At 44.5% G+C, this 25,757-nt stretch overlaps 2 protein-coding genes across 2 annotated transcripts in view; both read left to right on the top strand.

Moving 5' to 3' along the window:
* Positions 1 to 2,954: 2,954 nt before the first annotated feature.
* Positions 2,955 to 17,556, top strand: LOC311114287 (mannose-1-phosphate guanylyltransferase catalytic subunit beta). The gene is made up of 9 exons (XM_084189542.1): positions 2,955 to 3,114; positions 3,951 to 4,172; positions 4,683 to 4,763; positions 4,870 to 4,918; positions 10,004 to 10,146; positions 12,065 to 12,223; positions 13,076 to 13,282; positions 13,934 to 14,116; positions 15,404 to 17,556. Exons 2-9 carry the CDS (start codon positions 4,044 to 4,046, stop codon positions 15,533 to 15,535), a joined length of 1,083 nt encoding a protein of 360 aa, XP_084045668.1. The 5' UTR covers positions 2,955 to 3,114; positions 3,951 to 4,043; the 3' UTR covers positions 15,536 to 17,556.
* Positions 17,557 to 18,802: 1,246 nt separating this feature from the next.
* LOC311114286 (LIM and cysteine-rich domains protein 1-like) overlaps positions 18,803 to 25,757 on the top strand; it is a gene marked incomplete at its 3' end in the record, with an annotated part of 14,475 nt that continues 7,520 nt past the window's right edge. The window contains exon 1 of the mRNA XM_084189541.1: positions 18,803 to 18,910. Within this exon, the coding sequence (XP_084045667.1) occupies positions 18,884 to 18,910 (27 nt within the window). The remainder of the gene's footprint in view (positions 18,911 to 25,757) is intronic.

Below are 25,757 nucleotides of genomic sequence, written 5' to 3' on the forward strand. Positions count from 1 at the left end.
GAGAATTGAATGCATTCAATGTTATTGAATATTGTTTTCAATATTGCTGACCAATTTAAGATCAATCTGATGTAAAGTTACTCCCCCATGAAGACAGTAAAAAGAAATGTCAAGATCAATAAATGACTCTTTGTACAATAAACCTAGGAACTGGTTCACTAGTGAGCCTGTAAAAATCACTGGGTTCACTGGTGACCTTTTGTATACATCATGTCATCATTGTTGCCAGGTCTAGCTAAAATATCTAGCCCAATGAGCACTCAAAACCTGCCCACAAGGCCTGAAAACTAGCCCCTCCCCCAAAAATGTTTTGCAGCAAGAGAGGAGTTGCCACATTTATCCAAAGAACCCTTTTCCCATAACGATATGGAGCGAATTATCGACATAATTTGTAATGACGTAGGCTAAGAAGCAAAATTAGGTTTGGCTCCCGAGTGGCGCAGTGGTCTATGGCACTGCATCTCAGTGCTTGAGGTGTCACTACAGACCCCCTGGTTCGATTCCAGGCTGTATCACAACCGGCCGTGATTGGGAGTCCCATAGGGCGGCGCACAATTGGCTCAGCGTCGTCCGGGTTTGGCCGGTGTAGACCGTCATTGTAAATAAGAATTTGTTCTTAACTGACTTGCCTAGTTAAATAAATAAAAAATAAATAAAAATAACCCTTAGCCGTGGTACATATACCACAAACCCCTGAGGTGCCTTAATGCTATTATAAACTGGTTACCAACGTAATTAGAACAGTATAAATACATTTGTCATACCCATGGTACACTGTCTGATATACCACGTCTTTCAATCAATCAGCATTCAGGGCTCCAACCACCCAGTTTCTAATTAAGCAATAAGGGGGTGTGGTATATATTTTTATTTAACTAGGCGAGTCAGTTAAGAACAAATTCTTATTTACAATGACAGCCTACACCAGCCAAACCCGGGCCAATTGTGCGCCGCCCCTATGGGACTCCCAATCACGGCCAGTTGTGATACAGCCTGGAATCGAACCAGGATGTCTGTAGTGACGCCTCAAGCGCTGAGCCTTACACCGCTGCGCCACTCAGCCAATATACCAAGGCTAATGGCTGTTCTTAGGCACAACCAACATAATTAGAGCATTCAGGGCTCGAACTACCCAGTTTATAATTGTACATAAATCCAGTTTGCGCATGTGCATAACTATAGATCAATCCGACAGGAGAGTTTGGGTGATAAAAGTTGGACAGAGGCTCTCGATCTCTCCCGAGTGGCGCAGCGGTCTAAGGCACTGCATCTCAGTGCTTGAGGTGTCACTACAGACTCACAGGTTCAATTCCAGGCTGTATCACAACCGGCTGTGATTGGGAGTCCCATAGGGCAGCGCACAATTGGCCCAGCGTTGGCCGTCATTGTAAATAAGAATTTGTTCTAAACTGACTTGCCTAGTTAAATAAATAAAATAAAAAATCTCTGTGCAAAAAACACTTGGACGAACTTCAAAAAAGGAATGTTATATTCTGCCATTCTTATGTGCCAGATGTTAACTACATTTAGTAATGAATAAATTGGCTACATTTCCTTAAATTGACAATTCTATGAATTGTCTTGAGGAAGTTCTACATTTACACAGTCCCTGTTAGCAAAAGGTGTCAGCTAGAGATGACCTGCAGGAGCATGCAGGGATTTGGACTCTTGCATGACGTCTACTTTGATACTAATTAGCATTTTCGAATCTGAGCGTAAATCAAGCTGTATATATTGATAAAAGTCACCTTGTCCGAGATAAAATGTATATGGTTATCAAAACGTCAGCCAGAGTAAACCTACACAAAACACAGCCCTTATTTTAAGTGATTCTAAAATGAATGGTGGAAAAACAATTGGGAAAATTTCCCTGTTTGACCGCTAGGTTTTATGGGTATTATGACACTGCCACTGTGGGGCTCTATACTGACAAGATACACGTCTCTCCGCCCTATCAATAGGAGTGGTTGTCCACAAAGCAGCATGGCAGGCTGTCTAGCGCCCGCCAATCCTTTCTTTGGATTGGTGGATACATCTCATTATTGTAATTATTTTTTGAATATTCGATGAGGGTTGTTGACGTCAACCGCATGAATTCAATGGAGAGAGAGTCTACGCTACTAGCCTCATGACATGAATATTCATATCCATCTCGAGACAACTCCGATATAAAGTGTTTTTTCTCCAAGTTGCCAGGATGTCACGTGTCCTACTTATATCAGTACACTCATAACAACTTAAACATTATGAAACTTCTATTAGATCAAATAAACCTCACGTAGCAAGTAAGCCATTAATTTTTTTGTTGACCAAATTCGACACTCTCATTGACCTCCACACAAAAACTCCTTGCTTGGTGGGAGAAACAATTCCACCTGCTGGCGGGAGAGTTGGGCCTCTCTCTTCCTCTTCCTCTTCCTCTCTGTTACCACTCAAAACGCGCCCATTATGACACCTCAGACGTTGACCACCTATCATGTTGTGCCATTTTGGGGGTCCCAATCACTGTCGTTTACTCACATATTGTGGTAAATGTTATGTTTTGCAGGTTGTCGATGTTTGTTTGCATGTCCATTCACTTAAATAAACAATATTGTAAGACAAAAATGTATATAAATAAAAACAGTGCCATTTTGACAGCACTTCCTAGCCACGTTGTTTTTCTCTGATTGGTCAAAAATAAAAAGGGGCGCGGCCAAAAAAAGGATTTGAGACATTTATTTTTATTTATTTTTCTATTATCGGCTAGGGTTGCTAATAAAAGGCAAAGTAAAACGCATGTTTGGATATCATGATAAAACAATGCACTCCTATAGTCTCAAATAATTCACATTATATTCACATTTATGCATTTTGAGCCACACCGGCAAAAGGTGAAGGGCATCTTTTATTCCAATGTTCCTTGACGTTACGAGTTGTAGTCGAAAGGCATTGTGGTCTAGATCCGCCCACTCGGACAGATTTTGAAGTGTTTCTTGTCTTGTCATTCAAGGATTTAAAGCCCGTTTTACATGTTGTTTAGTGGCTACGTGGCATATAGCTACATGGTCAGTTATACCTATTTCTTGACGCTTTGAAGAAACAAGTTGGCAAAGGGTTGATTAACTTTTATGAGTGAGTTTTGTTTGTCTTTGTACTTTGTTGTTTTAGCTACCATCCAGCTAGCTAGCCAACTAACGATTGTTGCCTAGCTAGCTACTGTACGTTAGCTAGGTAGCTGTATGAAGTTTGATTAGCTAGTGATTTAGAGTTTGTTTTTTCTAGATTTATCTTTCTTTTCAGTAGATCGTTTTGAAGTTCCTCAACTCACTAGCAATCATGCTTGATGTTTATTTCATTTGCCAGTTTCATGTTTCATTCATTTTGCTAGCTTCGATAGCTAGCTAACCAAGACCGGACGCTAACTAGCTAACTTAGGTAGTTAACTAAATTAGCTGCCTGTGAGTTGAAATCACTGTGATGGTTTACTCATATCAGTTGAACATCCTTTGTTATTATCTTGGTATATTTGTCTAGACAGACAATTAGTTAGCTAACCAGCTAGCTTGCTCCTAGGATGAGGAAGTCAGAAAAATAGCACCTGTAAAGGTGCAGATAGTTAGCTGACTGGGGTGTATTCATGTACAATTAAATGATTTCTAGTATGTTGTAAGGCTATTGGCATTGTGCCATCAAGGGCAATCGCTTACTAGGGGAGTGAATGAGGGTGACCGCCCACGAAACTGTCAACACTTGCACAACTAGACTGCTATACATAGAATAACTTTTTTTAAAGGGGTAAACCTAATATTACACATGTTCAGCCCTGGTTTGGTCAATACAATTCAATCTAAACAACAAATGTTTCTGAACACACTTCTTTAACAGCGTCACCTCTGAATCCACTGTTGTTGACTGCTTTAGTACAGTAATCGATGACTCGCTCTTGTTTCGATTATTATTGTATCTAGGCGCCACTCTAACCTCAATCTCCCAGGATTTGATGCTTGCTGCCACCCTGCTCTCTTTAACCCATTGATGACCCCATCTCGTACTGGGCCAAGATGAAAGCTCTGATCCTAGTGGGTGGCTATGGAACCAGACTCCGGCCTCTAACCCTCAGTGTTCCTAAACCACTGGTGGAGTTTGCCAACAAACCCATCCTTCTGCATCAAGTTGAAGCCCTGGTCAAGGTTAGTGACTCTTACAACCTGTCATTGTGAATATTCATTCGTCATTGATGTATAATCGACCTACTGTAACATTCACATGTACAGTGTAGATGGATTGGCTGTACCTAGTACAGTATGCATACGTATTGTTTACACAATTTAACATGGGAGAATATCTCATTGACAACAAGCAGGAGCACTGTTTTGTTAGTAGTCTAAACAAGACCTGGAAGGATTGCTCTGGCTGCTGTTGGGTCTCAAGGCTGACTAGTGAGTCGTACAACCTGCCGTCATGTACATTCATACATCATGGATTTATAATCTATCTGGTAGATGGATTATAAATCTACTGTAACATTCACATGTACAGTGTAAATGGTTGTACCTACCTACTCTAGTACAATGCAATATACAATATCCAGGAAAGCAAAGTGGCCACTAGCCTAAACAAGACCTGGAAGTATTCCTCTGCCGTTGGACTCCAAGGCCAAGTCTGTGTATGTTGTTTATTCTGTGTCTGACTGTCGACAGGCTGGAGTTAACCATGTAATCCTGGCTGTGAGTTACATGTCAGATCTGTTGGAGCGAGAGATGAGGGTTCAGGAAGAGAGGGTAAGGCTTTCTCCTGTTGTCAATGTATCTATTGTTTTTTTGTATTTGAGCTTTTTGTCTAAACTAATTACTAAGTACTTGACCCACGTACTGTTTCTGTTTACAGCTTGGTATTAGAATCTCCCTGTCACACGAGAAGGAACCACTTGGAACAGGTACGGCGTATACAGTCATTAGTCTGCTCCTGCAAGTTAGGGAGAAATCTCACCAGACCGTTTGTCGGTGTGCACAGTACAGGGCCGTTGGCTTGCTGTCGGCGCGGTGTGTTATAGGGACCACCCGCCGTTGGCAACTGACGGATGTAATTTTTGTGAGTTTCTACATGTACACTGTTTCATGAGCAACTTGGTCTGACAACTTGGATGGAAAATTACTGAGGATAATAGCGGACGATATTGCCACTCCTATTTGCCATATCGTCAATCTTTGCCTACAAGAAAGTGTGTGCCCTCAGGCCTGGAGGGAAGCAAAAGTCATTCCGCTACCCAAGAATAGTGAAGCCCCCTTTACTGGCTCAAATAGCCGACCAATCAACCTGTTACCAACCCTTAGTAAACTTTTGAAAAAAATTGTGTTTGACCAGATACAATGCTATTTTACAGTTAACAAATTAACAGACTTTCAGCATGCTTATAGGGAAGGACATTCAACAAGCACTTACACAAATTACTGATGATTAGCTGAGAGAAATTGATGATAAAAATATTGTGGGAGCTGCTTTGTTAGACTTCAGTGTAGCTTTTGACATTATTGATTATAGTCTGCTGCTGGAAAAACATATGTGTAATGGCTTTACACCCCCTGCTATATTGTGGATAAAGGGGTACCTGTCTAATAGAACACAGAGGGTGTTCTTTAATGGAAGCCTCTCCAACATAATCCAGGTAGAATCAGGAATTCCCCAGGGCAGCTGTCTAGGCCCCTTACTTTTTTCAATCTTTACTAACGACATGCCACTGGCTTTGAGTAAAGCCAGTGTGTCTATGTATGCGGATGACTCAACACTACAGTCGTGGTCAAATGTTTTGAGAATGACACAAGTATTGGTCTTCACAAAGTTTGCTGCTTCAGTGTTTTTAGATATTTTTTTCAGATGTTACTATGGTATACTGAAGTATAATTACAAGCATTCCATAAGTGTCAAAGGCTTTTATTGACAATTACATTAAGTTTATGCAAAGAGTCAATATTTGCAGTGTTGACCCTTCTTTTTCAAGACCTCTGCAATCTGCCCTGGCATGCTGTCAATTCACTTCTGGGCCAGATCCTGACTGATGGCAGCCCATTCTTGCATAATCAATGCTTGGAGTTTATCAGAATTTGTGGGTTTTTGTTTGTCCACCCGCCTCTTGAGGATTGACCACAAGTTCTCAATGGGATTAAGGTCTGGGGAGTTTCCTGGCCATGGACCCAAAATTTCGATGTTTTGTTCCCGAGCCACTTAGTTATCACTTTTGCCTTATGGCAAGGTGCTCCATCATGCTGGAAAAGGCATTGTTCGTCACCAAACTGTTCTTGGATGGTTGGGAGAAGTTGCTCTCGGAGGATGTGTTGGTAACATTCTTTATTCATGGCTGTGTTCTTAGGCAAAATTGTGAGTGAGCCCACTCCCTTGGCTGAGAAGCAACCCCACACATGAATGGTCTCAGGATGCTTTACTGTTGACATGACACATGACACATGACTGATGGTAGCGCTCGCTCACCTTGTCTTCTCCGGACAAGCTTTTTTCCGGATGCCCCAAACAATCGGAAAGGGGATCCATCAGAGAAAATGACTTTACCCCAGTCCTCAGCAGTCCAATCCCTGTACCATTTGCAGAATATCAGTCTGTCCCTGATGTTTTTCCTGGAGAGAAGTGGCTTCCTCGCTGCCCTTCTTGACACCAGGCCATCCTCCAAAAGTCTTCGCCTCACTGTGCGTGCAGATGCACTCACACCTGCCTGCTGCCATTCCTGAGCAAGCTCTGCACTGGTGGTGCCCCGATTCCGCAGCTGAATCAACTTTAGGAGACGGTCCTGGCGCTTGCTGGACTTTCTTGGGCGCCCTGAAGCCTTGTTCACAACAATTGAACCTCTCTCCTTGAAGTTCTTGATCCGATAAATGGTTGATTTTAGGTGCAATCTTACTAGCAGCAATATCCTTGCCTGTGAAGCCCTTTTTGTGCAAAGCAATGATGACGACACGTGTTTCCTTGCAGGTAACCATGGTTAACAGAAGAAGAACAATGATTTCAAGCACCACCCTCCTTTTAAAGCTTCCAGTCTGTTATTCTAACTCAATCAGCATGACAGAGTGATCTCCAGCCTTGTCGTCGTCAACACTCTCACCTGTGTTAACGAGATAATCATTGACATGATGTCAGCTGGTCCTTTTTGTGGCAGGGCTGAAATGCAGTGGAAATGTTTTTTTGGGATTAAGTTCATTTTCCTGGCAAAGAGGGACTTTGCAATTAATTGCAATTCATCTGATCACTCTTCATGACATTCTGGAGTATATGCAAATTGCCATCATAAAAACTGAGGCAGCAGACTTTGTGAAAATTAATATTTGTGTCATTCTCAACTTTTGACCACGACTGTATACACGTCAGTTACTACAGAGAGTGAAATTACTGCAACATTTGACAAAGAGCTTCAGTCAGTTTCAAAATGGGGGCAAGAAATAAGTTAGTCCTAAATATTTCAAAAACTAAAAGCATTGTATTTGGGACAAATCATTCACTAAACCCTATACCTCAACTAAATCTTGCAATTAATAATGTGGAAATTGAGCAAGTTGAGATGACTAAACTGCTTGGAGTAATTTGGATTGTAAACTGTCATGGTCAAAACATGTTGATGCTACAGTAGCTAAGTTGGGGAGAAGTCTGTCCATAATAAAGCGCAACTCTGCCTTCTTAACAACACTATCAACAAGGCAGGTCCTACAGGCCCTAGTTTTGTAGCACCTGGACTACTGTCCAGTCATGTGGTCAGGTGCCACAAAGAGGGATTTAGGAAAATTACAATTGGCTCAGAACAGGGCAGCACGGCTGGCCCTTAAATGTACATGGAGAGTTAACATTAATAATATTCATGTCAATCTCTCGTGGTTCAAAGTAGAGGAGAGATTGACTTTTTGTAAGAAGTGTTGACGTGTTGAATGCACCGAGCGGTCTGTTTGGAATGCTGGCACACAGCTCGGACACCCCATGCATAGCCCACGAGACATGCCACCAAAGGTCTCTTCACAGTCCCCAAGTCCAGAACAGACTATGGGAGGCGCACAGTACTACATAGAGCCATGACTACATGGAACTCTATTCCACATCAGGTAACTGATGCAAGCAGTAGAATCAAATTTAAAAAAACAGTTAAAAAATACACCTTATGGAACAGCGGGGACTGTGAAGAGACACACAGGCACAGACCAACGCATACGCGAAGTAGTGGCCTGAGGGAACACACTTAATGTGTTGTGAAATGTAATGTCATGTAATATTTTAAATTGTATATAACTGCCTTAATGTAGCTGGACCCCAGGAAGAGTAGCTGCTGCCTTGGGAGGAACTAATGGGGATCCTTAATAAATACAAAAATGAGCAGAAATAAAATATCCCAGAAATGTTCCATATGCACAAAAAGCTTATTTCTCTCAAATGTTGTGCACAAATTGGTTTACAACCCTGTTAGTGGGCTTTTCTCCTTTGCCAAGATAATCCATCCACCTGACAGGTGTGGCATATCAAGCAGCTGATTTAAACAGCATGATCATTACACAGATACCATGATGAGATCCTGAGGCCCATTGTCGTGCCATTCATTCGCTGCCATCACCTCATGTTTTAGCATGATAATGCACGGCCCCATGTCGCAAGGCCTGTACGGCCCTCCTTTTGCTGTAGTCTACGATCAGCTCCTTTGTCTTGCTCACATTGAGGGAGAGGTTGTTGTCCTGGCACCACACTGCCAGGTCTCTGACCTCCTCCCTATAGGCTGTCTCATCGTTGTCCGTGATCAGGCCTACCACTGTTGTGTCGTCAGCAAACGTAATGATGGTGTTGGAGTGGTGCTTGGCTACGCAGTCGGTGAACAGGCATTGGAGTGGGTCTGGGGTTTCCGGGATGATGGTGTTGATGTGAGCCATGACCAGCCTTTCATAGCACTTCATGGCTACAGACGTGAGTGCTACGGGTCGGTAGTCATTTAGGCAGGTTACCTTCGCTTTCTTGGGCACAGGGACTATGGTGGTCTGCTTGAAACATGTTGGTATTACAGACTCAGACAGGGACAGGTTGAAAATGTCAGTGAAGACACTTGCCAGTTTGTCCGCGCATGCTCTGAGTACACGTCCTGGTAATCCGTCTGGCCCCGCGTCCTTGTGAATGTTGACCTGTTTAAAGGTCTTGCTCACATCGGCTACGGAGAGCGTGATCACACAGTCGTCCGGAACAGCTGGTGCTCTCATGCATGCTTCAGTGTTGCTTGCCTCGAAGCGAGCATGAAAGGCATTTGGCCCGTCTGGTAGGCTCGCGTCGCTGGGCAGCTCGCGGCTGGGTTTCCCAATCAACAGCCTGATCAACTCTATGCAAAGGAGATGTGACACGCTGCATGAGGCAAATGGTGGTCACACCAGATACTGACTAGTTTTCTGATCCACGCCCCCTACCTTTTTTTGAAGGTACAGTATCTGTGACCAACAGATGCATATCAGTATTCCCAGTCATGTGAAATCCATAGATTAAGGCCTAAGAATTGACTGATTTCCTTACGTGAACTAACTCAGGAAAATCGTTGACATTTTTTGCATGTTGTTTATTATAGAATCGGTTTGCAAATTACGGCCGGCACTCTGTTCAGAGGTGCTAAGTACTATCGGGCCGGCAGACGCTCAACAATCGTACCAGTCTGTCAGTGCCTTGTTTAGGGCTTTCCCATGGTCCTCTTTGCTCATGAATAGGGACAGGATTTTCCTGACTGTGAAATGGTCTGGTGGTCAGCGGTCACATGTTCAGGACATACTCATGAGCTACAACATAATGTGAGGACATTCTGATGCTGCAGAATGAATGTATCTATGGTGTTCGGACACTTTCAGCCCAGCAGCAATGGATCCTTTTTATAGGCATAAAAATCTAGTTGATTGAATAGAATTGAACTGTTCACCCCCCAGTTTGTATGTCCTTTATACTTACGGATAATACACAAAGTTAATAGAATATAATTGTTCACCCAGAGTGTGTTGTCCTTGTCCCCCAGCCGGTCCTCTTGCTCTGGCCAGAGAGCTGCTAACAGACAACGACGAGCCGTTCTTCGTCCTCAACAGTGATGTCATCTGTGACTTCCCCTTCGAGGACATGTTAAAGTTCCACAAGCACCACGGCAGAGAGGGAACCATTGTGGTAAAAGTTAAACTGTTTTAATGTTGGCCCTGTCCATAAACCGTAACAACCCATAACTCCTACACCCTAGATACTCCTGAACAGTGTATTCGGAAAGTATTCAGACCCCTTGACTTTTTCCACATTTTGTTACGTTACAGCCTTATTCTACAATAGATTAAATAGTTATTTCCCCCTCATCAATCTACACACAATACCCCATAATGACAAAGCAAAAACAGGTTTTTAGAATTTTGCACATTTTATCAAAAAATTAAAACTGAAATCACATTTACACAAGTATTCAGTCCATTTACTCAGTACTTTGTTGAAGCACCTTTGGCAGTGATTACAGCCTCGAGTCTTCTTGGGTATGACGCTACAAGCTTGGCACACCTGTATTTGGGGGATTTTCTCCCATTCCTCTCTGCAGATCCTCTCAAGCTCGGTCAGGTTGGATGGGGAGCGTGGCTGCACAGCTATTTTCAGGTCTCTCCAGAGATGTTCGATCGGGTTCAAGTCCGGGCTCTGGCTGGGCCACTCAAGGACATTCAGAGACTTGTCCCAATGCCACTCCTGCGTTGTCTTGGCTGTGTGCTTAGGGTCGTTGTCCTGTTGGAAGGTGACCCTTTGCCCCAGTCTGAGGTCCTGAGCGCTCTGGAGCAGGTTTTCATCAAGGATCTCTCTGTACTTTGCTCCGTTCATCTTTCCCTCGTTCCTGACTAGTCTCTCAGTCCCTGCCGCTGGAAAACATCCCCACAGCATGATGCTGCCACCACCATGCTTCACCGTAGGGATGGTGCCAGGTTTCCTCCAGACGTGACGCTTGGCATTCACGGCCAAAGAGTTTAATCTCGGTTTCACCAGACCAGATAATCTTGTTTCTCATGGTCTGAGAGTCCTTTAGGTGCCTTTTGACAAACTCCAAGCAGGCTGTCATGTGCTTCTGCCTGGCCACTCTACCATAAAGGCCTGATTGGTGGAGTGCTGCAGAGATGGTTGTCCTTCTGGAAGGTTCTCCCATCTCCACAGAGGAACTCTGGAGCTCTGTCAGAGTGACCATCGGGTTGTTGGTCACCTCCTTGACCAAGGCCCTTCTCCCCCGATTGCTCAGTTTGGCCGGGTGGCCAGCTCTAGGAAGAGTCTTGGTGGTTCCAAGCTTCTTCCATTTAAGAATGAAGAAGGCCATTGTGTTCTTGGGGACCTTCAATGCTGCAGAAATGTTTTGGTACCCTTCCCCAGATCTGTGCCTCGACACAATCCTGTCTCGGAGCTCTATGGACAATTCCTTCAACCTCGTGGCTTTGTTTTTGCTCTGACATGCACTGTCAACTGTGGGACCTTATATAGACAGGTGTGTGCCTTTCCAAATCATGTCCAATCAATTGAATTTACCACAGGTGGACTCCAATCAAGTTGTAGAAACATCTCCAAGGATGATCAATGGAAACAGGATGCACCTGAGCTCAATTTCAAGTCTCATAGCAAAGGGTCTGAATACTTATGTAAATAAGGAATTTCAGTTTTCGCTTTGTCATTATGGGGTATTGTGTGTAGATTGAGGATTTTTATTGATTTAATAATTTTTTAGAATAAGGCTGTAAGGAACAAAGTGGAAAAAGGGAAGGGGTCTGAATACTTTCCAAATGCACTGTTGTAGATCTGAGAGGATTGGCTAGGTGTAAGCCATATGGTGAAAATACCACCCGGCTCATCAGAGGGCAAGGTGGAAATACTACCACACTGGTTTATACGCTATCAGCTGTGTTTAGAGGCTATGGGTTGTTACTGGATAGAACCTTGTAGAGCCAATCAGCACTGTGAAAATGTTTCAGGGGATCAGCTTGAGCAAGACAAGAGCTCTAATCATTAGTGATGCAAGGTGATTTTTACGGACTGCAATGTAGTCAATCTCAAACAAGCACACGTCTGTTCCTAGGTAACGAAGGTAGAGGAGCCGTCTAAGTATGGTGTGGTGATGTACGAGGTAGAGAACGGACGAATCCACCGTTTTGTGGAGAAACCCCAGGTGTTCGTCTCCAACAAGATCAACGCAGGGATGTACATCTTCAGCCCAACCATGCTCCAGAGGATCGAGGTTAGTGCAGTTGGAAAACTCTTAATGTATCACATAATGTGATGTTTCAACACAGCTAGTAAAGAAACAGCTTCATTTTACATTTTAGTCATTTTAGCAGACGCTCTTATCCAGAGCGACTTACAGGAGCAATTAGGGTTAAGTGCCTTGCTCAAGGGCACATCGACAGATTTTTCACCTAGTCGGCTCGGGGATTAGAACCAGCGACCTTTCGGTTACTGGCACAACGCTCTTACCCACTGAGCTACCTGCCGCTTCTTTCATGGATCCTATTTAGAATCTATTTTGTAACCTTCAGCCGATCTTCTGAAAAATGTATTCACTCACTGTACTGTTAGTCATGTTGGATAAAATTGTGTGCTAAAAAAGTGGATTGTGGCATGTTCACTGAGTGTACATAACATTAGGAACACCTCAGAACAGCCTCAATTCGTCGGCATGGACTCTACAAGGTGTCGAAAGCGTTCCACAGGGATGCTGGCCCATGTTGACTCCAATGCTTCCCACAGTTGTCAAGTTGGCTGGATGTCCTTTGGGTGGTGGACCAATCTTGAAACACACGGGAAACTATTGAGCGTGAAAAACCCAGCAGCGTTGCAGTTCTTGACACACTCAAACTGGTGTGCCTGGCACCTACCATACCCCGTTCAAAGGCACTTTAAATATTTTGTTTTGCCCATTCACCCTTTTGAATGGCACATACCTACACATTCCATGTCTCAAGGCTTAAAAATCCTCCTTTGACATCAATAAGGGATCATAACTTTCACCTGGATTCACTTGGAAAGAGTCATGGAAAGAGCAGGTGTTCATAATGTTTTGTACACTCAGTGTATGTTGTATTTCCTCCAGCTCAGGCCCACCTCCATTGAGAAGGAGATCTTCCCATTGATGGCTGAGGAGAACCATCTCTACGCCATGGAGCTACAAGGGTTCTGGATGGACATTGGTCAGCCCAAGGACTTCCTGACAGGGATGTGTATGTACCTGCAGTCTGTTCGACAACACACGCCTGACAGACTGAGGACTGGGCCTGGGTTCCTGGGTAACGTACTGGTGGTGAGTCAACCAAGACGGGCAGATCTGAAAAAAACATCGCATATGTGGAAGTAATATGATAGTAGCTCCACCCTGCCCTCTGATTGGCTCGGTGGTATTTGCGCAATTTTGCTGCCCTCTGATTGGCTTGGTGGTATTTCCTCAATTTTGCTGCCCTCTGATTGGCTTGGTAGAATTTCCTCAATTTTGCTGCCCTCTGATTGGCTTGGTAGATTTTCCTCCATTTTGCTGCCCTCTGATTGGCTTGGTTGTATTTCCTCAATTTTGCTGCCCTCTGATTGGCTTGGTGGTATTTCCTCCATTTTGCTGACACCTTTTCAGATCTCGAGGGCCTAGGGTTTGTTTCTGGACTGAGCCACAAAATATAGACAGACACTGGCGTAAGATTGTAGGCCACGCTATCTGTATAACGAAGTTACACACGTAGTGTGTCCCTACACTTACACACACATTCCACCAGAGGGCGCCTCATCTGAATAGCATATATAACCTACCAGGCTCCCTGTTGTCAGTGTACTGATCTGGGATCAGTTTAGCCTTTTAAGATCATAATGAATAAGATTATATATGGACAGGAAGGACCTCATCCAAGATCGGCTTTACGAATACATGCCCTGTTCTGACCTGCCATTGCTCCGTGTTCTGCTCCAGGACCCTACTGCCCAGATAGGGGAGAACTGCACCATCGGGCCCAACGTCACCATCGGGGCCGGCGTGGTGCTGGAGGACGGCGTCAGGATAAAAAGGTGTACGGTACTGAAGGGGTCAAGGGTCAGATCACACTCTTGGCTAGAGTCCTGCATCGTAGGGTGGAGCTCCTCCGTAGGACAGTGGGTGAGTAGAGAAGAGACACACACAGTGGGTGATTTTTAGACCATGTTGAATATTGAGTTGTGTCTGTGTAATAATACCACAGAGATATTATTTGTTTGTGTGAAAGAGGAGTAGAGGACAGTTTACCGCTTTATTAACTAGACTCAATCTTTACACACACACACTCACACTCACTCTCACACACTCACTCACTCACTCACTCACTCACTCACTCACTCACTCACTCACTCACTCACACACACTCTCTCTCTCTCTCTCTCTCTCACTCTCTCTCTCTCTCTCTCTCACTCACTCACTCACTCACTCACTCACTCACTCACTCACTCACTCACTCACTCACTCACTCACTCACTCACTCACTCACTCACTCACTCACTCACTCACTCACTCACTCACTCACTCACTCACTCACTCACTCACTCACACACACACACACACACACACACACACAGGGACAGTGGGTGAGTAGACCATACTCAAAGGCTTACTGTAAAACACTTTGTGACAACTGCTGATGTAAATAGGCCTTGATGAGTAAATGTGTTTTGATTTTGACTATATATATGAATAGAAGAGCTGTGATATAAAACAGGAAATGTTGTTGTTTTTTTGGGGGGGGGGGGGGGGGGGGGGGGTATATAGGACACAGTCTACTGCTTCATTAACTTGACTCACTCCACTGATGGCAGCGCACACCCTGCCTGAGTAACGTACTCACTCCACTGATGGCAGCACACACCCTGCCTGAGTAACATGGACGTGTGACATCACACATACTTGATGTGCTTGGTTTAAGTTGGGTCTGGTACACAGGATATGACACAATGGAATTTCCCCCCAAAAAAGTCTGCAGACTCTAAAGCCATACTTCAGCTAAACACAGCATGGCTGCGTTTACACAGGCTGCCCAATTCTGATCTTTTACCCAATCGTTTGCAAATGGAGCTGATCTGGGCAGCCTGTGTAAACTCAGCCTGTTGTGACTCAGTTCTGTTTGATCTATAATTAAATATTCAGTTTCTCCTTGTCTTGATCATATCTGTGTTTGTCCCTGAATGTGCTCATTCCCTCACTGAAAGTATTTCCATAATATCCAGTGGTCTGTGAACAATGATTAGGCCCAAACGCCAAGCCAAATCATCAAACGCACCTCAGCTCAAACACTTGAAATAAAGTTTTTGAATAAATGTCTGTATTTCACATGTATACAGTATGTGTCCTATGCCTTCTCTCTCTCTCTAACTCTCTCTCTCTCTCTCTCTGTCTCTCTCTCTGTCTCTCTCTCAGGTGCGTATGGAGAATGTGACAGTCCTTGGGGAGGATGTTATTGTGAACGATGAGCTCTACCTCAACGGTGCCAACGTGCTTCCTCACAAGTCCATCACCGACTCGGTGCCTGAACCACGCATCATCATGTAGTTCTAGAACAACAGACGGGCCAACAGCGCTTTATTAGAACCGGCCTCAAGCGCTTTAAGTGCCACAGAGATGGGTTGTGGTTGTACTGGGTACCAGTCCGTTTCTGCTAACATTCCGCTCCTTGTCCTCTGTCATGTGCTGTATGTTTAGCATGGAGGAGTGGAATGATGGCAGAAACAGACTGGTACCCAGGCTAGGGTACCCAGGCTAGGGTCTGGGTAGTGGGGTTGGGGTTTACGTTTTAAACCAAGGGGAAGTGGCTAGCTAGGGCCTGGTCTAGAGTCAACTCCTAGCTCCTCCACCCTAGGCTCTTGAGTAGATCTGAAAGATTTGGATAGTCAAGGTACCAGCAGGATGGTAGTAGCATCACCTTGCCTTCTGGTGAGATAGTTTTTTTTAACGGGTCTCTCTTGCAAAATAGATATTTGTGTCTAAAGGCAAACCTTTATAAATAAAGGATCAATTTTTGCCATATTGCTGACCACTATCCAATCCTCTTATATGTACACCAGGTGTTAGGGGTTGAGTCTGTGATGGTCTGGGTTGGCTGGTTAGGGGTTAATTGGTTAGGGGTTGATTCTGGGATGGTCTGGGTTGATTGGTTAGGGGTTGATTCTGGGATGGTCTGGGTTAATTGGTTAGGGGTTGATTGGTTAGGGGTTGATTCTGGGTTGGCTACCTGCCAGTATGGTGGAGCGAACCTGAGAAATTAAATGGCACCCTAGTCCCTATATAATTCCCTACTCCTGACCAGGGTCTTAAGGGCCCTAGTCCCTATTTAGTGCACTACATTTGACTGGGGCTCTGGTCAGAAGTAGTGCCCTATAATAAGGAATAGGGTGCTATTTTTTTGGGACGCACCCAGAGAGAGCTGTGGAGATTCATTATGCGTTACACAGCAATTGACCATGGGAGGAAGTGACTTGTTCTATACCATAGTGCTATGGTCAAAAGTAGTGCACTACACTTTGGGGTGTTTTATGCTCTGATGCCGACCTCTTCTCCTGCCGCCAGTCTACTTGCTGTGCTGTCATTGGTCAATAGAATAGAGTACTTTGGTTTGAGCTTAAGGATTTTGTTGAGCTGATGTTTTAGACCGACCGTGTCTGAAACATCACTTTGCCAGCCATTCTTGTGAGCCATTCCATTTAATTTCATAATCAAAGGATGCTCTTTTAAAAGTCCTTCCTTCGCATCCTGTCTCCTACCTTCCTTCTGACACGTTGAGAAGGAGCTGAGGAGAGGATGTGAGGAATCGAGGACTTTTGAGATTCATCCAAAGCCTCAACACCTTTTCAGAAGCCGTTTATTATTGCTTGTCTTTTTTTTTTAAAGGAATTGTTTTGTCAATGACTGATCTTATTGTAATTTCCCCCAAGACCACTAGAGTACTGAGATATAGAGGGTTAGCAGTTAAATGTCCAGATTGTAAAATATAAAGCTGTCTTTCTATTCTAAAGGTGAGGGGTAGGTTTGAATATTCCGGTAACTTCCCCCAAATTCTCAGTTTTTTCCAGAAATCCTGTTTGGAATATTACATTTACATTTACATTTTAGTCATTTAGCAGACGCTCTTATCCAGAGCGACTTACAGGAGCAATTAGGGTTAAGTGCCTTGCTCAAGGGCACATCGACAGATTTTTCACCTAGTCGGCTCGGGGATTAGAACCAGTGACCTTTCGGTTACTGGCACTACGCTCTTAACCACTAAGCTACCTGCCGCCCCATATTCCTGGAATTTACAAGGGAATAACCAGGAAATCCAACCAGGATTTGAGGAAAACCAGGGAATTTTTGGGAAAGTTACAGGAATTTTGCTACTAGGTAGGTGTAAAGATTGTTTCTTCAATGTATCCCAAGTCTAACTGATGGAGATGTGTCAATCACCATGTCCCCGACGCTATCAGTGGATCTATCAATCAAATCGTAACTATTGATGATGCCACTGATGTGTTAATGTCCAAATGAAATGAACACCTTTAATAAAGTAGTTTTATTATCATATTAATATAATTAATTGATTGAACAACTCCTTGTGTTTTATTTTGTATTTTTCTATCACACAATTGTCTAATGAATGTGACATTGTTTGAAATGATTGATGAACAATATCAATAAGAGTGATAAGCATCTCTCAATCACATCTACCGTACCTACTTTTTATGGTTGTCATATCTCTGGGTAGTGTTCTGTATGAATGGATCATTAATGGGACTTGCGACCAGCAGTCAATAACTGAATTGATTCTACGTTTCTTCGACTGCCATAATACTTCGGGCCAGCTGAAGCAAGTCCGACACATTTTGTTCCATGGAAAATTACTTTCTAGTTCTCTATGAAAACGGAACAATTTAATACAGAAAACACAAAGTAATGTCATTTTGAAAGGGAGTTTATTTTACCTATAGCCTATAGATGGCAGGATTTGATAGAAAACATTTACAAAGGTTGTGCAGAGAAATTACAACCTATTCACTGTGTAGTGCACTAAATTTGACTAGGGGGGCCCATAGGTCTCTGGTGAAATATAGTGCACTAGAGGATAGGGTGCTATTTCAGTCAATGTTCTCTGAAGCATGTGTGATTCAGTACTGACTGTAGACTTTAGTAATTAAGAAAAAGTATTTTATGTCCAAAACCCTAACTGTACTGAACATTGTGTCCCATTCATACCAATGTATATATTCTGTTGGGGTGAATGTGCAACGTTGGCTCAGTCACGGATCTGTTTAAAAACAGCCACACTGGAATGAGGTTAGAATAATGAATCATTTCTACAGAGTAAGTATGGCTGACTGTCTCGTTCTCGGCCCCCGCAATCTTAACTTCAGTGCGTGGGTTTGTACTGCGTACGTCTGATTCACCCCCTTCCGCTCTTCCATAAAAAGGCAAAATAAAGCTGTTGATTCAACGGTACAGGAAACGTCTACCCAACAGTAAGAGATCACAACTATATATATGCGTTCCAAATGGCACCCTATTCCTGGGACGGGTACTATGTGACCAGCACATTCCTCGGACCTGATATCGCGTTCTCACTCTTCGGTGATGTCATGTCTCTCTCGGTTCCAGAGGATGGGGTGTTCACAAATTTGTAGGAAAGAGAGAGAACAAAGTGGGCGGAGGGGGAAAATACCGCTTCAATTCTATTGGTTGTGGGATTTTTTTTTTCATTTGCTGTGATTGGTTGGCATGAGTGTTCCAGGGAATCCCTCCAGCCAGTCGTTTAAGCTCTGTCAGACTCATGTGGAGCAGAGAGTCCACAGTTCTCTGAAGAGGAGAGAGCTATCCAACCCCTCCAATACCTTTCACTTTTGAACTATATCTCAGCCCTTCAACTCGAGGACAATGGATTTGACCTCTGGAATAGAGAAGGTGAGTGAAACACACTTACATTTGACATTTTAGTCATTTAGCAGATGCTCTTATCCAGAGCGACTTGCAGTTAGTGAGTGCATACATTTGAGTTATTTTCTCTTTATTAAAAAAAAAATTCATACTGGCCCCCCGTGGGAAATCGAACCCACAACCCTGGCGTTGCAAACGCAATGCTCTACCAACTGAGCTACACGGGACTTGTAAAAAACTTTATTGCATGCTTCAGATTTGGAAGTTGATTTAACTTTTTACATTTTCAACCAAAACAAGTGCAATCAGCAGAAAATTAATGAATGCTTAAGCTTCAGTATTTCCTGTCATGTTTGCTATTGCTGTACTCTGTACTCTGTTACAGTGTAACGTGTTAACTTCTTGTTCCTGACCCTCTCAGCTTTTGTGTGTAAAACTGTGTGAGGGGAGAAAGGTTTTCTCATTGGAATGCAGACCACTACACAGGCTAAATTAAATAATTAGATAATTGACTGACCAGTAACCCCCCACCCCCCCCAAAAAAAAACGTGTTTAAGGACGGGAATCGTAGAAGTAGAACGGATCTACCGCTTCTCAGGCTTGCTTTCAATGAGAATGACAGATCTATAACTCACATTTCTATGTGAATTTAGTCGTGTCGCCCACAAAGCTAAAAAAAAATGTACATATCTCTTAATGGAAGAACTACTAAAAGAAAGTGAAAGACATTTAACATGTAGAAAGATGACATGTTAGTTTGATATTGAAAATAGCAATGCCCTTCAACAATCACCTGTCCAGAGAAGGAGAATAGACCATTGGAAATAAATACCAAATCTAAGCCGGAACCTTTTTAAACCATCTCTGAAATAGCTTGACCGTCCGTCCCTTATGGTTTATCCTGAATTAACCCATTATTGTGCTGCAGAGGATCCCAGCCAATAATACTCTCCCTCCCTATGTATCCTAGGTTACCTCCCTATGTATCCTAGGTTACCTCCCTATGTATCCTAGGTTACCTCCCTATGTATCCTAGGTTACCTCCCTATGTATCCTAGGTGGCCTCCCTTATGGCACCCTAACCCTTATGTAACGCACTACTTTTTTGCCCCTGGTCAAAAGTAATGTACTATAAAGGGAATAGGGTGCCATTAGGGATGCAACCTAGACTCTCTCTCTCTCTCTCTCTCTCTCTCTCTGTCTCTCTGTCTCTCTCTCTCTGTGTCTGTGTCTCTGTCTCTCTGTCTCTCTCTCTCTGTCTCTCTGTCTGTCTGTCTCTCTCTCTCTGTCTCTCTGTCTGTCTGTCTCTCTCTCTCTGTCTCTCTGTCTGTCTGTCTGTCTGTCTATGTGGCTGTCTGTCTCTCTCTCTGTCTCTCTGTCTCTCTCTCTCTCTGTCTTTCTCTCTCTCTCTGTCTTTCTCTCTCTCTCTCTCTCTCCTCTCTCTCTGTGTCTCTCTCTGTCGCTGTCTCTGTCTGTCTCTGTCTGTCTGTCTCTGTCTCTGTGTCTGTCTGTCTGTGTGTCTCTGTCTGTGTATGTCTCTCTGTCTGTGTGTCTGTCTGTCTGCCTTTTCTCTGTGTCTGTCTGTCTGTCTGTCTGTCTGTCTGTCTGTCTGTCTGTCTGTCTGTCTGTCTCTCTCTATCTTTCTCTCTCTCTCTCTCTCTCTGTCTTTCTCTCTCTCTCCTCTGTGTCTGTCTCTGTGTCTGTCTGTCTCTGTCTGTCTCTGTGTCTGTCTCTGTGTCTGTCTCTGTGTCTGTCTGTCTGTCTCTGTCTCTGTCTGTCTTTGTCTCTCTCTCTGTCTCTCTCTCTGTCTCTGTGTCTGTCTGTCTCTGTGTCAGTCTGTCTCTGTCTGTCTCTGTGTCTGTCTATGTGTGTCTCTGTCTGTGTGTCTGTCTCTCTGTGTCTGTCTGTCTGTGTCTGTCTGTCTGTGTGTCTCTCTGTCTCTGTTGCTGTCTGTCTGTCTGTCTCTGTTTCTGTCTGTGTGTCTCTCAGTCTCTGTCTGTGTGCTGTGCCACAGCTATTCTTCCTGTCACACCAGAGAGACCAAGACAGAACATATCAGTCCAACTGGACAGGCCCATTCAAAGACTTAACTACATTTCAACAACACCCCCAAGCCAGTACTCTGTACTCCCACAGTATTCTGTCAGTGTTGTTACACTTGTTATATTGAGGAGTGACACATTAATACACTTTAATAAAAACTTTAATGAACTCTACGCTTACAGTGCATTCAGAAAGTATTCAGACCTCTTGACTTATTCCACATTTTGTTATGTTAAATTCTAAAATGGATTAAATTGTTTTTTCCCCCCCTCATCAATCTACACACAATACACTATTACGACAAAGCAAAAAAGCAAAAACTCACACTTAACCACACATTAACCTCACATTAACCTCACAGCTCTTATCCTTAACAACTAAAAATAGATCCTCCAGATTTCCTTTCCTTTGTTAATTTCATCACTCTTTCCGCCCGGCTAAAGCAACATTGGTTTTAAGGCAGCACCATGTTTTTCTTCTGTCTACACCCTAATGTGGTTGCAATGAAATACCATTTTCTTTTTAATTTTTCATGGCACAAATATGTATCTCACTAGTTATTTATTTATACTCATAAAGCATGCAGATTGACTGGTTTATTGTTGCCTCTATAAATCACACTTCATGAAAATGATCTGAATTTGTTGCTGTTTTGAGAGAACCTGCAGGTTGACGTGTTTCCAGAGTCTTGTGTGTGTACCCGTTTCATAACAACAGTAAACCAACTAGAATCCACATTTTGCCGGTCCTCACTTGTAGAAAGGCTATTTTAGGGTTAGGGGTTAGGGTTAGGAGTTAGGGTTAGGGGTTAGGGTTAGGGGTTAGGGTTAGGGGTTAGGGTTAGAGGTAAGGGAAAATATAATTTTGAATGGGAATCAATTGTTGGTCGCCAAAAAGTAATCACAATTATAGTAAGACATAGCTGTGTGTGCGCCTCTGCGGAAGCTGTGTGTGAGTATGTGTCCTGTCTGAGTGAAGAAGTGAACATAATGCTCTTCCAGACACTTCTTTACTTTAGAGGTCCCATTAGTGCATAAACAGACGTCAGACAGTCTGCCAATCAGAAGTGGCTGCCTCACCCCGCCTGCGCTGCTAACACTCACTTGAAACATACTTATACTTACCCCGGGCCGACAGTTATCAGAGCTGTTCAGTCACTGTTCACACACACACACGTATTTTAAACCAAATGGCAGCCTATTCCCTTCATAGTGCACTACTTTTGACCAGGAACCATAGAGCTCTGGTCAAAAGTAGTGCACTATACAGTATAGGGAATAGGGTGCCATTGGAATGTGTTACTACAGCCTGGACTAACTTGGAGTAGCCTAGACTAACCTGGAGTAGCCTGGAGTAGCCTGGAGTAGCCTGGAGTAGCCTGGACTAACCTGGACTAACCTGGAGTAGCCTGGACTAACCTGGAGTAGCCTGGACTAACCTGGAGTAGCCTGGACTAACCTGGAGTAGCCTGGACTAACCTGGACTAACCTGGAGTAGCCTGGACTAGCCTGGAGTAGCCTGGAGTAGCCTGGAGTGGCCTGTACTAACCTGGAGTAGCCTAGACTTACCTGGAGTAACCTGGACTAGCCTGGAGTAGCCTGGAGTGGCCTGTACTAACCTGGAGTAGCCTAGACTAACCTGGAGTAGCCTGGACTAACCTGGAGTAGCCTGGAGTAGCCTGGAGTGGCCTGGACTAACCTGGAGTAGCCTGGACTTATCTGGAGTAGCCTGGACTTATCTGGAGTAGCCTGGACTAACCTGGAGTAGCCTGGACTAACCTGGAGTAGCCTGGACTAACCTGGAGTGGCATGGACTAACCTGGAGTGGCCTGGACTAACCTGGAGTAGCCTGGACTAACCTGGAGTAGCCTGGACTAACCTGGACTAACCTGGAGTAGCCTGGACTAGCCTGGAGTAGCCTGGAGTAGCCTGGAGTGGCCTGTACTAACCTGGAGTAGCCTAGACTTACCTGGAGTAACCTGGACTAGCCTGGAGTAGCCTGGAGTGGCCTGTACTAACCTGGAGTAGCCTAGACTAACCTGGAGTAGCCTGGACTAACCTGGAGTAGCCTGGATATGGCCTGTACTAACCTGGAGTAGCCTGGACTAACCTGGAGTAGCCTGGAGTGGCCTGTACTAACCTGGAGTAGCCTGGACTAACCTGGACTAACCTGGAGTAGCCTGGAGTAGCCTGGAGTGGCCTGTACTAACCTGGAGTAGCCTAGACTAACCTGGAGTAGTCTGGACTAACCTGGAGTAGCCTGGAGTAGCCTGGAGTAGCCTGGAGTGGCCTAGACTAACCTGGAGTAGCCTGGACTAACCTGGAGTAGCCTGGAGTAGCCTGGAGTGGCCTAGACTAACCTGGAGTAGCCTGGACTAACCTGGAGTAGCCTGGAGTGGCCTAGACTAACCCGGAGTAGCCTAGACTAACCTGGAGTAGCCTGGAGTAGCCTGGACTAACCTGGAGTAGCCTGGACTAACCTGGAGTAGCCTGGGGGGAATAGGGAGGCTGTTAGCTGGGGATTCTAAAGATATTTGATACCATGGTTGCCCTCTAGTTTGTTTTGTTGCTCTCCTGTTTCTAATGCTGTCTGTCTAACATTTCAACAGAGGGATTAATCCACACACCCTCAGAACAGAAGTGCTGCTTAGGGTTGGTACCTTTATTCATAAATCAGGGCTGGCTCTGGCTTTGGAAGTCTACTCTGCAACATCATGGCTCATGAATAGACCGTGACCAGAGAGAAGAGGAGTCATAATCAGACCAGAGAGAAGAGGAGTCATAATCAGACCAGAGGGAAGAGGAGTCATGATCAGAGGGAAGAGGAGTCATGATCAGAGGGAAGAGGAGTCATGATCAGAGGGAAGAGGAATCATGATCAGAGGGAAGAGGAGTCATGATCAGACCAGAGGGAAGAGGAGTCATAATCAGAACAGAGAGAAGAGGAGTCATGATCAGACCAGAGGGAAGAGGAGTCATGATCAGACCAGAGAGAAGAGGAGTCATGATCAGACCAGAGGGAAGAGGAGTCATAATCAGACCAGAGAGAAGAGGAGTCATGATCAGACCAGAGGGAAGAGGAGTCATAATCAGAGAGAGAGGAGTCATGATCAGAGGGAAGAGGAGTCATGATCAGAGGGAAGAGAAGTCATGATTAGACCAGTGGGAAGAGGAGTCATGATCAGAGGGAAGAGGAGTCATGATCAGAGGGAAGAGGTATCATGATCAGAGGGAAGAGGAGTCATGATCAGAGGGAAGAGGAATCATGATCAGACCAGAGGGAAGAGGAGTCATGATCAGAGGGAAGAGGAGTCATGATCAGACCAGAGGGAAGAGGAGTCATGATCAGACCAGAGAGAAGAGGAGTCGTGATCAGAGGGAAGAGGAGTCATGATCAGAGGGAAGAGGAGTCATGATCAGAGGGAAGAGGTATCATGATCAGAGGGAAGAGGAGTCATGATCAGAGGGAAGAGGAGTCATGATCAGACCAGAGGGAAGAGGAGTCATGATCAGACCAGAGGGAAGAGGAGTCATGATCAGAGGGAAGAGGAGTCATGATCAGAGGGAAGAGGAATCATGATCAGAGGGAAGAGGAGTCATGATCAGACCAGAGAGAAGAGGAGTCATGATCAGACCAGAGAGAAGAGGAGTCATGATCAGACCAGAGAGAAGAGGAGTCATAATCAGACCAGAGAGAAGAGGAGTCATAATCAGACCAGAGAGAAGAGGAGTCATAATCAGACCAGAGAGAAGAGGAGTCATAATCAGACCAGAGAGAGAGGAGTCATGATCAGAGGGAAGAGGAGTCATGATCAGACCAGAGAGAGAGGAGTCATGATCAGACCAGAGAGAAGAGGAGTCATGATCAGAGGGAAGAGGAGTCATGATCAGACCAGAGAGAGAGGAGTCGTGATCAGACCAGAGAGAGAGGAGTCATGATCAGAGGGAAGAGGAGTCATGATCAGACCAGAGAGAGAGGAGTCATGATCAGACCAGAGAGAAGAGGAGTCATAATCAGAGAGAGAGGAGTCATGATCAGAGGGAAGAGGAGTCATGATCAGAGGGAAGAGAAGTCATGATTAGACCAGTGGGAAGAGGAGTCATGATCAGAGGGAAGAGGAGTCATGATCAGAGGGAAGAGGTATCATGATCAGAGGGAAGAGGAGTCATGATCAGAGGGAAGATGAGTCATGATCAGACCAGAGGGAAGAGGAGTCATGATCAGACCAGAGGGAAGAGGAGTCATGATCAGAGGGAAGAGGAGTCATGATCAGAGGGAAGAGGAATCATGATCAGAGGGAAGAGGAGTCATGATCAGACCAGAGAGAAGAGGAGTCATGATCAGACCAGAGAGAAGAGGAGTCATGATCAGACCAGAGAGAAGAGGAGTCATAATCAGACCAGAGAGAGAGGAGTCATGATCAGAGGGAAGAGGAGTCATGATCAGACCAGAGAGAGAGGAGTCATGATCAGACCAGAGAGAAGAGGAGTCATGATCAGAGGGAAGAGGAGTCATGATCAGACCAGAGAGAGAGGAGTCGTGATCAGACCAGAGAGAGAGGAGTCATGATCAGAGGGAAGAGGAGTCATGATCAGACCAGAGAGAGAGGAGTCATGATCAGACCAGAGAGAAGAGGAGTCATGATCAGAGGGAAGAGGAGTCATGATCAGACCAGAGGGAAGAGGAGTCATGATCAGAGGGAAGAGGAGTCACGATCAGAGGGAAGAGGAATCATGATCAGAGGGAAGAGGAGTCATGATCAGACCAGAGGGAAGAGGAGTCATGATCAGAGGGAAGAGGAGTCATGATCAGAGGGGAGAGGAGTCATGAT

This window comes from Coregonus lavaretus (assembly GCF_964263955.1).
Source record: "Coregonus lavaretus genome assembly, contig: HAP1_SCAFFOLD_3847, whole genome shotgun sequence".
NCBI classification, from domain to species: domain Eukaryota; kingdom Metazoa; phylum Chordata; class Actinopteri; order Salmoniformes; family Salmonidae; genus Coregonus; species Coregonus lavaretus.

Coding starts and splice junctions, on each gene's coding strand:
- LOC311114287 (XM_084189542.1), top strand. CDS start 4,044: ATGAAAGCTCTGATCCTAGTGGGTGGCTATGGAACCAGACTCCGGCCT. Junction 10,147..12,064: donor GCAGAGAGGGAACCATTGTG/GTAAAAGTTAAA, acceptor GTCTGTTCCTAG/GTAACGAAGGTAGAGGAGCC. Junction 14,117..15,403: donor GCTCCTCCGTAGGACAGTGG/GTGAGTAGAGAA, acceptor TCTCTCTCTCAG/GTGCGTATGGAGAATGTGAC.